Raw genomic sequence first — 17,477 nt, forward strand, 5'->3', positions numbered from 1 at the left:
ATAATTGCGCAGAATTTCACTCTTCCCTCCTGAGACATAAAAGAGCCAAGTGTTATTAAATTTACGGCGAGTTCGTCATAGTTTTCACATAATTTTCTTGATGCACTGCAGATTTTTTAACAGGCTGCTGCTTCCTTTCCTGTTTAATGTTAAGGTACTTGTCCAGTCTCAGCTACACCAACATCCTGGATTTCTAAGTTTATCAGCCCCAGGGGCAAATGTGTCATTTTCTCTGTTCTCCTCTGCCCTCCAGCTTTGTGTGGAAAAGGAATACAAGGGCCTGCACAGCTCAGGATGCAACAAAGGACTGCAAACTCAGATTACCAACGCTGCGGTCAGCACGAGGCTGATCTTTCACGGATGGCAGAGACACATCAGGATGCACTCCGTGACTGTGACCTCCAATTACAGGAGGCTGGGCATGACACCAGCATCCAGGCAGGGGCAGGGGGCAGGCACAGAAACAGACCTGGTATTTGTTGACTCAGATTTGGTATTGTTGCTCCTGCAGTTAATTTTCTCTTGGTTATAGACCCACTTTATGTCTAATTTTTCTTTCATTGCCAAAAGATGTTTTTGTGCACATTGGAATGTGCTCTCCAGGAGAAGACATACAATATAACTGTGATGCAAAGAAAAATATTATACACCAAGGCAGATGCAGAGAGGTTCAAAGAACTGCCTGTCTGAGGGCAAACTTCCCCATCCCTCTGCACACCTGAGCAGCCTTCTCTTTAGGCTGCAAAGTTCAAAACTGTAGGAAATTATGCTCAACTCAAAACACTCAGTTCCACGGGGCCACCTGTAAGCTACAGCAACCCATTGTGACCTGACAATGACCACCCAAACACGGAGTGCCCTTGGGGGAATCCTCACCTGCCAGTACTGCACAGGCTCTTTGCAAGTGAGCCCTTGAACCCTATGCAAGAACACAAGTACCATTTTCCCCCAGTGTGCAGAGGAGACCTTTTTGGGGACAATCTGGGCAGCTCTCATACCATACATCCCAGAAGTGTTGAATATTGGAAAGAAAGTGTGTGCAGATGCAAGCTGAGTTGGATGGACAAATGACTCCTTCACAGGATGGTTGTTGGCTGTGAGAGACACTGCACTCTAAATATACAGCAAAGAAGCAAAACCAGCTCCAGATACTCACACATCGGTTTGAGCTGCCCGATGAGTTCCTCTTTTGTCCACTTTGCCCATTCCTTCTTGTCGGTGTTTATTGAGCACAGGATGGGGCCGCATGGTTTCCCGCAGTCCTCGATGGCCGGGACGTTCAGGTAGTGCACCAACACGATGTCTGGGTTCTGCAGGGACAGCGAGCAAGAGTTACATCGTTGGGGTCAGCACTCTCTGCATTTAACTTCCTAATTAAAACTGTGACAGAAAGCAGCGTGATCAGACCCCAGACTGTACTGGATTTCCTGGAGATAAGAGCTGTTCTTTAAGAGAGGTGGCAAAAGACAGCACCTGAGTTTGCACAAGGCTTCCCCCATCCTGATGGCCTCTGCTTGCAACTCTCCTGCTCCACTTATATGCTCAGCATGAACCTCTTTTCCAACCCTTACAGCACCAAATACTTGCAAGAGTCCTGCAAACACCACTGACAATGCACACCAGGTAATATGCTTTGGTTTAAGGGACCTTTTGTTTCTTTGAGACAATGCTTCCATCAGTTCTGGTCCACATCAAGCTTTTTTGAATATAAAGTCACCTGAGAACACCAGGATCAGCCACACTCTCCATACAGTGAGAGAAAGCAGGAGGGAAGAGCCGAGGAGGCTCACAAACAGTACTACAGAGAGCCTCAAAGATGGGCTCTTTACAGACAAGCCCGGAGAATTCCTTGTCTTTTGAAGATGTTTGCAAGCTGCAGACGGGTCGGGACTGGAAGAGCGCTTTGCAGGACAGCTGCAGGCGGCCAGAGAGGTGCCGGCTCCTGCAGGCTGATCCCGCAGCTGATCCCGCTCTCCTCTCCCTTCCCGCGGGGCTGCGGGGGGAGGACCCTGCTCTGACGCACTGCGGTGCCGTCCCACCGACACCTGGAGCAGGAGCTGAGCTCTGTGTCACCAGCCTGCGAGTAAATGAATCATCTTAACAACAGCAACAGCAACAACTCCGCCAGCTCCCCAACAGCGTCCCAGGGAGATTGTTCAATAGATAATAACAAGATTGAGGAGATGATTTCTTTCCCTTAAGTCATTTACTCCTAAGTTCGCAAACTTTAATGACTGCTTTGGAATTATTTATAAAAATAAATAGGATAATGGTGTAATTAAAACTCTAATGTTTCATTAATGCTGTTAGAGCCCTGTTCCAGGGGGGAGTGGGAACACAACCCATCATCCGCTTGCAAAGGTTGTGCTGATGGCAGCACTTGCTTATGAAACCAGGGGAGAGCTGGAACAGGACACGGACACCTGCACCAAGGAGACCTGTGGAAGGCAACTTCTGATGGGCAAAGCACAGCACCGAGGCCCAGCATGCTGGAGCTGCACCCAGAGCAGCCCAGGGCAGGGGCAGGGTGGCACTCAGCACTGCTGGGTGTGGGGTGACCGTGACTCCCTCGTGCACCCCGCACACAGGGAGCATCCTGTGCATCCCCAAGATCAGGGGGAGCTGGTCACGTCTCCCAGCTCCTCCAGGCTGGTTAAGAAGGTGCTGGCAGGGGGGAGGGCCACTGGTGCCCATGTACAGCACTGTGACAAGCAGAGCAGCCCTGCAGAGCATCCCCTCAGTAAGCAGATACATCCCTCTGTCTGGAGAAGCTCTTTTAAGTTAGGAAGATATGCAAGCAGGAACTTGCATTTTCCCCCTCTACGGACAGAACTGCAAGCAGGGGATTCTCAGTGAAGATTCTGTGAGAAAGCAGTATCAAATTCTTGCAGCCAGTGCTAAAAGAGTTGTACTACACAGGGAAGTGGCAAAGAAACCTTGTAAAAAACAGCTAGTAATTTATTTCAGAGCGGTTTTGGAAAGTGCTAAAGCAAAGAAAATGGTTGGCTCTTCTATTCCTGAGATTCTTCTGGAGACAAACAACTGGACCTTTTGTGTTCAACCGTGAGGTGTTCAAAACCTTCCTTCTCACAGGGCACATCTGCCTCAGACAGAGGCAGCCAGAGGACACAGAAAACCATCACAATTTCTTGTTCTACAAAAAGTACATCTGAAACATCACAGTCCTCGTGCATAATTCAGAAGAGGTTCAGATAGTAAAAATGATTACCCATACACCCAAATAGTCTCCATCAGCTAATTTAACATAATTAGTGATCTAGATGATGAAGCAATAAAAAGTAATATGCTTCAGAGATTTCATGTAAATACACCTCTTGCTCTCAGGGAAGTTTCAAAGAAGGGAGCAAAGACACAGCCGTGGATGATGTGGCAGTTCTGCAGGTGCTTCTACCTTCCTCTCAGGTAAGCTGTGTTTTTTACAGCCTGACAGTGCCTGTTTGTCACCAAGCAGGTCAGGATTATGGGGCTTCCTGGCTTCAGTGCAACACAAACAAGTGGACCTCAGCAGTGGACTGGCACTGGAACTCAGACTTTTTATATATAAAAGCATACAAAATAAACACAAACCAAACAGGTTTGTTCCTTATGGCTACATCTAAAAGTTGACCTTAGATTGACAAATCTCATGAATGCCAATCCACTTGGTGAACTGAAATGTTTTGACACAAATGAAGAGAATACAAATGTTTTGGAAAACTCATGATCAGCAGTGAATCACTATCTGTGGTGACCTACCAGGAGAGCAAGAGAGATGTGAAAGACTGAAAGAAAAATTACAAATATAACTTCCATGCAGGAAAGGTGTCAGGACAGTGGACACGCCACGGCAGAAGCCCTTCACTGGTGTGGCAGGGGGAAACAAGGGGAGCCCTGGACTGGGCTGCAGATGGCTCTAGAAACACTCCTGCTGGAAATCTGCCCATCATTCCAGTGCCTGGAGCCTCAGCAGAGTTGCTTTGCTTCCCCCACACCCGAATTGAAGGCACTGCCATCTGTCCCTGACCTGGACAAGGCTCCTTGGCTTCTCGTGCCTCCTCAGTGTGGCAGAGGAACTGCCTCCACTACTGCTGGGGGGTAAGCAGGAGATGGTACAACAAGTGGTTAAACAGAAAAAGTCGTTGGTTTTGATGAAGAAAAATGCAACTGCAACATCTGCCTGACTCTTGTTTGAAGCTTCATCAGCCCTAAGTGGTCAATAAATCAGACTGGCGTGGCGTTACATTTCTTCCATGGCTTAACCATTAATCTAATGCCAGTTCTCATGAAAAATGAGGGAGAAAAACTATGTGATGGTGAAAGTGTACACATTATCCAGAAAGTGATAATGGCACGTAATGGTGCTGCAGCCCTCCATCCCAGTGGCTGGAGCAACCTGGCAGCCTCCCTCTGCTGCCCACCATGGAAATTATCTGACTAAAACAGGGATTGTTTGTTCCACCAGCCTGCTCCATGTGGGGATTTTTCACAGGAGCAGAAACACAAAACTGGAACAGTTCTGGCATGGGGGGGGCATGGGCAGCCAGCAAAGTGCTGACCAATGTTGGGGTGAAGGAATGGTCAGTTCCTCCAGAGCTCCACGATGGCTCAGCCACAGGGGAAACTCTCATTTCAGCAACCACCTTTTGCTTCTTCTCCACTTCCCAGAGTCAGTCCCCTCCAAGGGGAAGTCTGCAAAAACCTCTGCCTTCCCAAAGCATGCTGGTTTGGTTCTCTTCTATTTCTTTTTCTTTTAAAAGCAAAAATCAAAAGCCATTTCTGGCCAGCTTCCAGCTGCTCTTCAGTTGCTCAGCCAAGGCAATCAGCTCAAGGCAAAATCTCACTGGCAGGGGCTCCCAAATCACCGATGACCACAGCTGAAGATAATTTTATTTGGAAAAATACCTCTGAGCTGAAAGTTTTGCATTTGTACTCCCTGCTGGAAGGATGAAAGGAAGTAAATTATCCTCAGGGGTGATGAGCATCAGTGAATTTCATCTCAGCCAAGGAATTACCCCCAAACGCAGCCACTTGCCCTGGTTAGCACTGGACACCTGTGTCAGTTCTGTTGTGTCAAACCTGTGAAGTTCTACACGTGGTGAAACCAGCCTGTTCCAGCTCTAAAGGCTACAGCACGAAGCAGAAGGGGGAGAGGAGAGGAGAGGAGAGGAGAGGAGAGGAGAGGAGAGGAGAGGAGAGGAGAGGAGAGGAGAGGAGAGGAGAGGAGAGGAGAGGAGAGGAGAGGAGAGGAGAGGAGAGGAGAGGAGAGGAGAGGAGAGGAGAGGAGAGGAGAGGAGAGGAGAGGAGAGGAGAGGAGAGGAGAGGAGAGGAGAGGAGAGGAGAGGAGAGGAGAGGAGAGGAGAGGAGAGGAGAGGAGAGGAGAGGAGAGGAGAGGAGAGGAGAGGAGAGGAGAGGAGAGGAGCATGACAGTGGGATGCAGAGGCAGCTACTGTGCCCCCCTCTGTCCCTGTTCACCCCCAAAATTTTAACAGGTTTTTCTTTTCTGGCAGCTATTCATTTACAAGGTTTACTTTGTATTTCTCAAACAATCCAAAAGGCTGAAAAGGAATCTCAGCTTTCTGGGAAGATAATTCACATCCATTGCTGTGGGGTAACAGGATTAATATCTGACAGCTTATCACCCCCCAAAAAAGATAATATAAAGATGTCCCAAAAAAAGATAATATAAAGAGGTTTTTGTGGTTTTGAGGGGCTACCATTACATGATGCTTCAGTACCCACAGGTAACTCAGGGACAGGTACTGGGAGTGCCTGTGTATCATCTATACATTATCTAAAAATCAAACCAGTGAATGAAACTACTCCCAGACACATGGATGACAGAATCTTCTACTATTTATAGCAGTGTCTTTCTGGAGGGTTTCCTTTGGATTTTCAAAGGTTTGAGAGCAGAGTCTGGGATACCTGAAGAAAATGGCACAAATACATAACAGACACTGAAGTAATGGAATTTTTTCAGAGACGAAATGCTAGCTTTGGGCAAGATTATTGGTTTGAATCCCAGCATTTTCTTTATCCTTGAACTAATTTCTAATTGAGGTCATGCTATGGAAGGCAACCTGGTGGCTGATGCATTAGAATATATTAATCTTCCACACTAAATGTGAAAACAAAAAAAAATCCACTGCCTTTGAGCGCACAACCTACTGCCTTAATTTATCTAGAGCTGGGCATGTTTAATTAGGGAGAACGAGACAATTACCAGAGACAGCACAGCCCTGGCACCCGAGCTGAAGCACTGGAGCACGGGGGAGAGAGTGGGACCCCAGAGCCAGACACAAAAGCAGTTGTTGTGCTGCAGAGCAGGACTCCTTCTGCTGGGAAATCCCTTTTAGCTAGCAGAGCACCTTGAATTAACCTTGTCCCCTATGGCTCCAGCTGACAAAAGCACTGCTGGAACTTCTGGTCCTTCAATGGCTTCCTCAGGAAGAGAGGATGCTTGGAGTCAGCCGGGCAGAGACACACTGGTGCATGTGTGGTTTTAATCAGCACCCTGACAAGAACTTGGTCAGGAACTGGTGCCAGTTGTCACTGTCCTTGCCTGGGCACAGGAGCTTTGGGTTCCCTCTGGGGTGGGGGCAATCCCCACCATCCTCACCACCGCTGCATCCCAGCCATGACTGGGGCCTCAAGATTTATACCCTATGGATACAGCACTTGTCTCAAAAGGTCAGCCAGCCCACAACTCCAACACAGAGTCATTTTCCCAGTTTTTCAGCCCAAATTCTTTTGAGTTTTTTTGTTTAAATTGAATAATTTTGGAGACAAGAGACTGGCTACAGGATGATACAGCTCCACGTACTGCCAATATTGAAAGGCTTGGAAAGCAAAAAATTATTTTGAGATGACGAGATTTCCTGCAATTGTTTTAAAGAGAATCAGGATTTAATCTGGCTGTATACTTTATAACATGTTCCCCAGTTCCTCTTCAATACCTTGGTAAGGGCACAGCACATAGAGCAGTGTGGGCATCATCAGGCAGCATTTAAATAGTGTGAGAAGCAAAATAAGAGAGTCTTAATACAGAACAAATACCAAACACTCACTAATACATCATCAAAGTGATTTGAAGATATTTTATATAGAAAGAGCTGCCGATAAATACTCCTGAGGATCATGTTTACTTAACGTACACTTTGAAAGACACAGAGTAATAACATGCAGTAATTGCTGGTCTCCAAAGTTCCAAAAGAAATTGATTTCTGAGATGCTTTTTATCTTTCATAGCAATACCTCTAGTGCTAGTAAAAGGTGTAACAGGAGGATGATGCTGCATAACCAGAAACATGCAGCAAAATAAAACAGAAGGTACTTCTCTTTCTCACACAGGTATTATTCTTCTGGACAGTGGAAATTTCTTTTCATCTGTGTCACCTCTCCCAGCTGGAAGCTTTAACTTACACAGGCAGCTGACAGGGACAAGATAATTCTGCCATGAGCTGGAACTGTGTTTACCTAGGCACATGCAGGGACCTTTGGTGCTGATGCAGAGGTCCCAGGGACAGAGAGGCAGCAGGGAAGTCTCCTGTCCTGCCTTTTGCCCCAGAGACCATGAAAGTGGTTTCATGGGAAGGTCTAAGGAGACCCGAGTCTGTGGAACCTGAGCACTTGTGGTGCTGGTACTGCCCAGCACGCAGGGCATCAACAGCAGCACATCACTCAGCACAGCCTGGCTCCCACCCATGTCCCCAAAGGGTTTTCTCCAAGAAGCACGGCGGGCTCCAGGCTGCCACCCACAGAGCAAGGCTCTTTTTCAAACCCCTGGTTTTTACTGTTTGTCTGGATTCTTGAAAGACCAGCCCGAGACTTTCACATCTTTGAGCCGTCGGTCAGAAGAGGTGCCAGGGCAGCTGACTCAGTTAATAGCCTTCTACAGCTATGCCACTGCTTGAGTAAAAAAACACAACCATGATTAAAGCATGCAGAGAAAACTTAGAGAAAGCAACGTGCCCTACTTCAGCTTGCTCAGAGATACTCCTTCTTAACACCCCCGCTCAGGAAAAGTGTGAAACAACAGCAACAGCTGCCTTTAACCCAGCTGCTGCATCCAGCACCGACTGCCTCTACAGGGAGACAGATTTGCCATGGAAATCACCAAGGCATCGCCTCCTCCTCCCTGTCACTTGCTCTCTGCAGTTTTACAATTCATTCTGCAAAAGCCTGAAGGATTTTCAAACAATAGAGCTGAGGGCAAAGCAAAGGTTTCTTTGGGTTTGAACTCCTTTGAGATACTCTTCCTGACAAATGAGGCTTATTATAGCACACACATCCCTTGCTATACTGAGTATATTCTGCTACTCCAGCTCTCCACCTTTGAAGACTTACATTTGCACAGTGCCTCTATGTTTTCCTATGTTACACTTGTATATTGCAATCATTTCCAGAATAGTGGAATTTCTTCTGCAAGCAAAGTGGTGCAGAGGAGAACATCAAAGCCACATGATGTTTCAGTGTCCTACACTTGAATTGTGCTTTTCATTTTCAAAACTCAGAAATCTCAAAAATTCAAATCTCAAAACATTTGCTAATGGATACAGCCCAATTTATACATTGGGCTTACTTGATTTAACAGCAAAACACAACTCTTTGTGGGGTAACACAAAGCAAATGCTTGATTGCCCATAAAGTACCAGTGAGGAACCTCCCGGCCACTGAAACTGCAGATGTGGAGCAGAGTTTTACCCTGCAGCTGCATGAATACTTTGAAATCATGTTATGCTGCCCATGCACACATGGGCAAAGTCCCAACAAATCACAGACACAAATGTAAATATTGAGGTACTGCATATGCTGTAACAGTGCTGCTCTCTTTGCAGGCTGCTGCTCTGTAAAAGATTTGCTACTGCATTTGGACTATTCTTCCCCACAAGTGTGAGCCAGAGATCCCTCAGCTGACATTTGTGAGGACTCTTTATTTTCTTTTCGTTCTGAAGTACAGAATCTCTTCTCCCTCTTTCTGTTTTTATTGCAACCTTTACATGGGAATTCTGTCATTGCATTTCAAACGAGCTCAGGCAGAGCTCAGCTAGGAACACTTCCATCCCCATCATCGGCCAGAAATGCCAGCATTATAAATCATGCCCCAAGTGGCTTCTGCCCTTTCCCAGCTCACCCAAGCCAGAGATACAATAATAGTTGGTCTGAAGTAAGAAGAAATTTTAATTTCAAAGCTCCACTGACATTCACCAAGTGCTTTCAAAGTTTCTATCAACAGAATGCACTGCTTCCAATTCTAGTTGGAATGAAGATGGTGCAAGTTTTTCTCTCAAGCTGATGGCCTAGTTTGCCTCAATAACACTATTATCTGTTAAATATTAATGCATTTCTGTGAATTAAAAACAGTTCTATGTGCACCGGCAGATACTTCACTTCTTACTTTTTTAATTGGTATTGTTGTAGGTGGACCAAGTAATAGAAAGCTGACATTTCCAAATACTAAACAAGAAAAGCCCAGGAGAATGTACTGAGAGCTCGTGATAAGCTTTCCCTCCAGAGACACGTTGTCCTTCAGCACTGCTCTTAAAGCTTCACCAAGCTCCAAGCTACTTTTGTACATATAAAAATGATTTAAAATCATTTGGAAGAGGATTACCCCTCACACCCGGTGTACTCTCCCCACAGCAGTGGCACGATGGACTAAGGATGTGTCTAAGGGTTGGCTGATCTGCACGAGGCAGAAGAGCAGCAGCTCAGCACTTCACAGGGTGCCACAGACTCCCAGCCCCACACATCCCACCTGCCCACCAGGAAGGGAGCTCTCTGCAGTGCTGGAAGGTGATGGCAGCTCCAGCAGCATCCCAGGGGCTGGAGCTGTGCTCACCAGCCCTGACCCCTTTCCCCACATCCGCACAGACACAGTGCAGGGACACAAGGCTCCAGGTGCCTGGAAAGGAGGACATGTGAGCCTGATGCCTGCCTGAAGGAACAGCGGATAAATGCTATTTAATGTTCCACACAGCCTATACAGTACATGGTAAGCCAACAAGTCCTTTTTATTTCTATTCTTTGCTCTTGCTCTGAGGGTTCTATCATTTATAGCTTCTTTAAATTTGTTACTTTTGATATCAGTGGCTGGTAATACAATTCCCGGAGGAATAACATCAATAACCTTCAAAACACTTTCATAATGTTGCCTTTGATAGTCTTGCAACACATTTGTTCCTATGGCAAAGCCCTTATGACACTGCTATACAGCACACAGGTTATTCACTGAAGGTTTTGTTGTGCCTGGATAACCCTTCCAGACATGAGGAACCCCAGTGCCAGGAAATCCAAAGTTCTCCTCCTTTTGGAGTCCAACTTTACTTTTGAATTGCATGTGAGGGCTCATAAAGTGGAGGGTCCAAACAAAAGATGCATAAAAGCTAAGCAACATGGGGCTGTGCCCAGAGGAAGAGATGGGCAGGTACCAGGGACACCCCAAACTGCCATGTCAAGGACATGCCAGCCTTGCTCCATTCTCCCTACAGCTGCTGGCTGTGACTCATTAGCCATGGCATCCTGAAAGGGATCCACAGCAGCCAGCTGGGAACTGAGGCAGCACCTTAAACCAGAAACATCAAATGCTAAAGCAAAAAAAAAAAAAAAGAGTATCAGATTTGAATTTCTTCTGAACTGCAAGAAAAGATTACTAGACAACCTTCTTTTTTCTTCACTACCACTCAGAAGTCTCCCCCATACAACGGGATTAACAAACAGGGATTAGCATCTCAGCACTCCTGGTATAGGCTGGGAGACAGTCCTGCCCTCTGGGCCTCCTGCACATACACTTGGATGCCTTGGAATCCTAAAAGGAAATGTGACCCCACCAGTGCTTCTGTGTGGCTCAGAGGGGTTTCTGACCTGCTGATAATAGTGGAATTATCTCTTGTCAGACCTTTTCAAGGACTCTGACTCCTTTCTGGCCATGGAGACATTCAGGTTTCTCTTGGGGAGATCTGACAAATGGATTTTGTTTCTCTGTTTCACTACATCAGAGCAAGGACAGAACCATTCCCAGGGTGGACAAACAGCTCTGGTCAGTGCCAGAACAACTCTGAACACAAGGGAGGGGCACATATTCCTTCCTGGCTCCTTTTTGCCCCAAACAGCTCTCCCTCTCACACAGTAAGAGAAAAGAATGGTAAATTGGACAGTGAACCCATCCTGCCTCAAACTGCCAAGGCAGAGCAAGCGACCTGGCTGCTAACAGAGATGTTATCAGGGATGAGCAGAAGGTGCTACAGCCCAGCTACAGCAAAGCAAACTGCCCTTCAGCCTGATCCATCAGTCTCAAATTCGCTGCACAGGAGCAGCCTGGCAATCTCCCAGCACGTGACAGTGCCCTGATAACCTCCAAAGCTGTGTTATTTAAGCAGAGAAAGGTGAGCTTTGTTTAGCCCTTGGGCTCAGGCTGAGCCGATGACAGATGCCGACACTTCATCCAATTAGATTTTTAAGTAGTGAGAGCAAATTTATCAGGCGAGCGTTTGGAGATGTGGCACATGAGAGTTATCAATTTCTTTGGTAATTCCATGGCTGCATCTCTCCTGGAGAGTCTCTCTCGTCTTTTTATTTCACAGTATGCTCCAAGAAAAAACAGTGAAGTTTTGGCAATGCCTTCTGAAGAATACAACAAATAGCAATGCAGTTGCTGTTATATGCAGAAATTCCCCCCCCCCCCATTTCCCCATTTTTTTAATCTACTTGCCAAATGTGACTATGAAGCTGAGATATTTTATACATTTAGTGCTGCTGCCTGTGGTCTACATTCACATCAGCAAGAGAAAAGAACACACAATGCCCATGACATGGTACACCTTACAAAATATAAAAAGGCAGGAAAGCTTCTGAATTTCAGTAACAGAGGCAGACTATTACACGCAGCCAGTCATAGCTCATTTCACCCATCAGCTACTTGACCCAGCTACATACACTGGTATCTTCTGAGACATCCCAAAAAAGCAGCAGTAGTTGGAACATCCAGTGCCAGACACGGGAACATTAAAGTTTAACACAGGCACTTTTAATTTGGTAAATGCTCGGCAAAGTAAGCACAGATCAAAGGGGGTTTTGAGCTTAGGCATCGATGCATCTGAAGAAGCATCTAAGAGAGAGGTAACGCTGAGGAACGAACAGCTTATGACAAGAGTCCTTGAAATCCCAGAAACAGCAATACTCTGCACTATCCAGGCTCAGGAGTGCTCTGTACATTTTCTGATTTACTGCTTTTTCATTTTTTTTCCTGGAAGAGGAATGGAGACCCTCATCTTGCTGTCCTTCAAATGAAGGACACACCAGGTTTTGTTCTTCAGCTTGGACCTCTCAGATTTGAAATTCATCAGACAGTGTGAGAATTATCTGAGGGTCTGTTGTTAAGTGTGCCACACATGACTGCTGGTAGGGTTGTTTTTGAGCGGAGTATTGAGAGTCTTACACGCCCACCCACATTTTAGCCTTTGTACATATCCCACATGGTTTTTCTGCCTTTTATTCCACCAGCAAAGATTGCCTGAGTCAGAGACCCTGCCCAGATGCCTCCTATTTGTTGCTAGAGATGAGTGACTTCACTCATCCAGCCACAGATCGTTTCTCTCTGATACTGCTGGAATGGAGAGCTGGTGCTCGCTCAGCAACAGCACGATTTGAGGTGACTGCAGTCGTGCCTTCGCAAACCACTCAACGATGAAGATTTTCATCTTGGCACAGACACAGGAGCTGCAGCTGCCTTCTCCCCTTCATCAGGAACATTTCTATTGCCATCAGAGGCATTTCCGTCACCTGCCACAGCTGCAGAGAGCGAGGGAACGTCAGCTATGGCAGGAATTCAAGTCACCAGGATTCCCCATGTTATTCCTTCTCACTCTCAGGACACACCCCAGAAGTGCAGGTGCCCTGTGCAGGGCTGGACACACTCACGGTGTCTGCCAGGACCACCAGTGCCTGCTGCCCCTGTGGTTACAGCACTGCCATCCTTCCTCCTCCACTACGTGTTCACAGCGAGAGATGGAGCAGAGAACAGCCAAGGGGATTCTGTTCTCATTACACATGCAGAAGCTGATTATGCTATTCCCAAACCCTGGGACTGGAACAACAGTGCTGCCCCTCCCAGGGCACTGGAGATGCTGTGATGTGAAAGCATGAGGGAGATCACATCCTGCTGGGCCCCCCTGAGGGGCAGGTACCTCACATGGTATGTGCTGTCTGCCTGCCACACCAGGGAGCACTAAAGAACCTGCAAAGGAACGTGTAACGAGATGAGAGGCAGCAAAACCAGCGTGGGTGAACACAGGGATTCCCTGCAGAGCCTTTCGACTCTGTGCTCTGAGGAACGTGGCATCCCCCTCTTAAGGCAGAAACACCCATGCACAGCCAGAGGAGATCCTCCATCAACACTATTTTGAATGCTGTCTTCTCCAGGTTTCCTGATGTTTTGGTGTTACGTCAGAAAAGTTTCAGTTGGCCCAGTACTGCAAGAACCTGGAAAAATTCCCAAAAATCTTCCATCCCAACTTGCACACACAATTTGGAAATGACTAGAGCAACCATCACACCTAAGGAGATTAAAGCCTGTTTGCTGAAAACCAAAGCACATCCCTGCCACACCAGAAGCTGCAGCAGGACGGGTAAAATGCCCATTCTTGCAGTGTGGCTGATGTGGGGATGGTAACGAGCAGAGCTCAGAGCTTGAAGGCATGTTCCCAGCAATAGAGCAAACTCCCCACTATGTTCACCATGTCCTCAAGTCATTCTGTTTTATAGATAGAGAAACAAGGAAAAAATGAAATCTAAAAAGCATTGTCAACTTGAATGATTTTTCAGGTTCTTGTCACTAAACAACCATCATCCCTCAGAGCATACGAAAAGCAATAAACCCAATAGAGCTAATAAAGGAAAACTGTGTGGAGCTTGACAGATCTGGCTGTCCCTGGCATGTGACAGCCAATTTTCCAAGCAGGCAAATTGAAGCTGCAGCAAACTTGTCCACAGGATAAGTGAGACCCTGACAAGAACAGCACCGACTCCTGTTTTTTAACGCTGTTAAGTTCTGCTAAAAAAAGGTCCATTTTGAAAGAACATTCAAAAGGTTCTGCAAAATACATTTGTGGCCAATATAAAAACTGCCCAGTAATTGCTGTTTATCGTCTCACCCCTGCTGAGCATCAGCACGAACCCAGTGGTCTGTAACACCCATAAAGGGATGCACCTCACCTTGTTAACACTGATTGTCCACTCTGGCTGTGCCAGCCCGTGCCACACCCATTACCTGTGTTTCTCTGAATGCTGAAAACCCATCAGAAACTGCAGTTTCCTCCAAAAGCTGGAATCCCTCAGGCTGTGTGGCAAGCCAGCCCGGAAAGATTTGCAGGGAGAGTCTGCGACCAAACCAAGACCTAATTTACCCAAGAACTCGTTAACATTGCCTCTGTGTACTCACTGAATGAACATGCTTTTGAAGCCACTTATTTACCCATAAATTACAATGGTCTGGAATCATTAGCAACAAAGTAAATAGTTTTAATTGATTTGAACTTTTTTGCAGTGCGGGAGCTTCCTTCCCATGTAACTGTACTTTCTAAAAGACTGAAACAGCAAATGAAAGCTCTCTTGGAGCTTTGTGTCTGTAAAATGCTCCCTATTCTGAAACGCTGAAATTACAGAAAATAAAGAAATCAACCACTCTTCCATTTTTGCAATGAACCTTGAACCTGCCTCATGAACCTTATAAGGAGTCAAGGGATTTTCTATGTGGAGGGACACACTACAAGCCACATGCAGACAGTTCATGTGGGAGCTCTTGCTGCGCTGTCCAAAGAGAGTAGTACAGAACCACAGAATACTCAAGGACTTTATTATTTTTTTAGGGATCAGAGAAGATGAAGACTATGCAGATTTAAACGAATGCAGCTCATTTGGTATAACCAGGCAAATGCAAAGGGGCAGAGGCCCTGTTCATGAAGACTCAGGCCCCATCTGTCTGAGTAATGGCAGCCTCTGCAAACAGAGGCAAAGCTGCAATCTAAAACAAACACGGTGCACTGCCATCAGGTATAAATACATTTTTATTCAAATTGGCTGGGGGCGTGCAGAGGAAATATTCAATTTATAAGTGGAGTATAAACGGCATCTTTCAAAATCAGAGTTTTCGGCACAGATTAGCTCTCCATCCCCGTTGCTGCTAAGAGGGCTAATCACCACCCTGAATCGGTGCTTCGGCTGAACCTGACACTGGAAATCACATATAATTATACTGATTAATTCTGCTGAAAACATACATTGTTTTCCTATAGAATGTAAACATAATAAGGTGAAAGTGTGTTACAAAAAGAAAAAGCTGCGCTGTTCAGAAAAACCCACTCAGGTGCTACAGGCAGTGGAGTGACTGCATTTATTAAAAGAGCAGCGCTGATTCCCACAGCTGCCTCCTGACTTCTGAGGGGAAAAAAAAAAAAGCAGAAGAAAACTGGTGGATATATGACCCAGGAGTACAGTTGCAGCCTACTAAAGGCATCCAATTATTTATCTATACATCAGAATAAAATGAAACGGAACAATAAAAAAGGGCTGCTTCAAACAGCAGCAGTCCTGCAGAGCATCTGCACATTGGAGGGCCTGATGTGGCCAAAGGACCTGGGGTTCAAACAGGGGGGTGATACAGAGGGAGCTCAGGGGACAGGCAGTAAGGAAAGAGAAGGAACTCAGTCCATCTCCTGGGAGTGAAGTATTAACAGCCAATAGAAGAAATATAAAAGGCCTCACAACACAAGGAAAAAAAACCCTAAAATTAGGAATTCCTCCTTGCACTGAATTACAGCAACAAAGCCTGGTAATTTCACAGAAGACACCAGCATTAACACAGAGCACTTAAAAACAAGAGACATGCCTTTCTCCTTAGCTGCATTTTGCTGTGCAATGATCTGAGAAGCCACTGAAAGAAAATTGCTTGAGTTTCCATTTTAGAGCTGCACTTAACCAAGTACTATCTGTCTTCAGACATATTGGCAAGGAAAAGTAGCAAATTACTTGTTTTTCCTGTAGCACCTAAAATCCCAACAGCCTTGGTGTCAGTCCCTTGTCACCCACAACCTCCAATGCCACCACACTGCTGTGGCCACTCTCCCCATGTGCTGCTCGTCCAGATTCTTTGGGTGTTTTTAAAATTTATTCACAAACACAAACCCCCACCTACAGCAAAGCACCCACATCCCACAGGACAACAGCATGAGTTCCACGGACTCAGCATTTTCCAGGACCCTTTTGCAGCATGGCAGGTCATGCTCTCATGAGCCAGCCTTGCCCTGGGATGGGGCAGCCCCCTGTACCTGGCTCCTCCTGCAGAGCATCTCTGCTGCAGGCAGCTCCTAGAGAGAAGGAGCCAGGGTTTGCCTGATTATAAACGGAAGGGAAAGGCAAACACAAAGCTGCAGCTGAATAAGGAACATTAAGTCTGACACGGGGAAGCTGTGATGCATTACTCAGCCTGATAAGTTTAATGTATAATTTAGAAAGATATCACCAAAATGGAAAAGAGAAGCTGTTAAGCAGCTCTGAAAGGTATTCGGCTCAGGCATCACACACAGTTAGTGTTCACAGGAAACTGCTTGCCCCATGGCACAGAACCACCCCTTGCCCCAGAACTTAATTTAGACATGTCTCAGCACTGGAAGCACTTCAGAAAGAGCTCATTCCTTTCCATAGGCCAGATTTAGGCTTTTCACTGAGTATTAGGTATTGCCTCCCTGCTTGATAAGCAAAAGTCATCAGATGGGAAAACCCTTCTCCAACTGCTGCTCAGAGTAATAGGCTCAACCAGGCAGTGTGAACCCTTTGACACCTTGGAAGTCACAAATAATCCCAAATTACATTAGAAAGACCTTAGAGGATGCATCAGCAGAAATAAAGTTAAAAAAAACCCAAAACTCACTGCTCACATACCAGCTGTTAGGATTTTTATTTAAAAGAGTATAAACTACAGCCACCTTGCCACAGTCCTTTGAAGAAATACTTATCTTGGGGAAAACAAGAGCTTTGCTGGGGGCTTAGGGAATCTTCTGCCCTTTTGGCTTCACCAGGACATGCAGAGGAGGAATGCTGCAGCTGGCTTGTTGAGGAGAGCTGTAGGCTGGTGAATGACAGCTCAGCACCTGCCTGAAATGGGAAGCATTGACAAGGAAAGGTTTAAAGGTTTATTTGCCAGCTGAACTTGCTGAAAGTGTCCCCTGGAGCCCACATTTCAGAATTAATGACTTCTGATACTGCTCATGCGATCACCAGAGGGCCTATGGAAAATATCTTGATGATGAGGGATGCCATTTGTTAACAGGATGAATATAAAGAGCAGAGGGAGGACACCCCAGGACATCCCCAGCACAGAGCAGACCCCTGCCACCAAGGATGGAACAGTGTGGGGGTCCCACTCCACATGGGCTCACGACAGAGCCTGCTCCAGCCCAGCACCGCTGTCTGCCCGGCAGCCCTGG

The 17,477-nt window shown here is 46.3% G+C and overlaps 1 protein-coding gene and 1 long non-coding RNA gene across 8 annotated transcripts in view; both read right to left on the minus strand.

Annotated features, from left to right (window-relative positions):
• The window catches only part of CAMTA1 (calmodulin binding transcription activator 1), a 219,495-nt gene that overhangs the window by 54,569 nt on the left and 147,449 nt on the right, over nt 1-17,477 (minus strand). For all 6 annotated transcript variants that reach the window (XM_069034861.1, XM_069034852.1, XM_069034855.1 and 3 more), the window contains one exon: nt 1,157-1,310. In XM_069034861.1, coding sequence (XP_068890962.1) covers nt 1,157-1,310 — 154 coding nt within the window. The remainder of the gene's footprint in view (nt 1-1,156; nt 1,311-17,477) is intronic.
• On the minus strand, nt 10,657-16,377 carry LOC138121368 (uncharacterized). 2 transcript variants are annotated; one of them, XR_011156174.1, is made up of 3 exons: nt 16,320-16,377; nt 14,264-14,372; nt 10,657-13,231 (listed from the first exon to the last, which is right to left on the minus strand). It is a non-coding gene; the product is annotated as an uncharacterized lncRNA (long non-coding RNA). The 2 variants fall into 2 exon arrangements; XR_011156173.1 differs by having other exon boundaries at nt 10,657-13,476.

Source organism: Aphelocoma coerulescens, chromosome 21 (assembly GCF_041296385.1).
Source record: "Aphelocoma coerulescens isolate FSJ_1873_10779 chromosome 21, UR_Acoe_1.0, whole genome shotgun sequence".
Classification (NCBI taxonomy): Eukaryota; Metazoa; Chordata; class Aves; order Passeriformes; family Corvidae; genus Aphelocoma; species Aphelocoma coerulescens.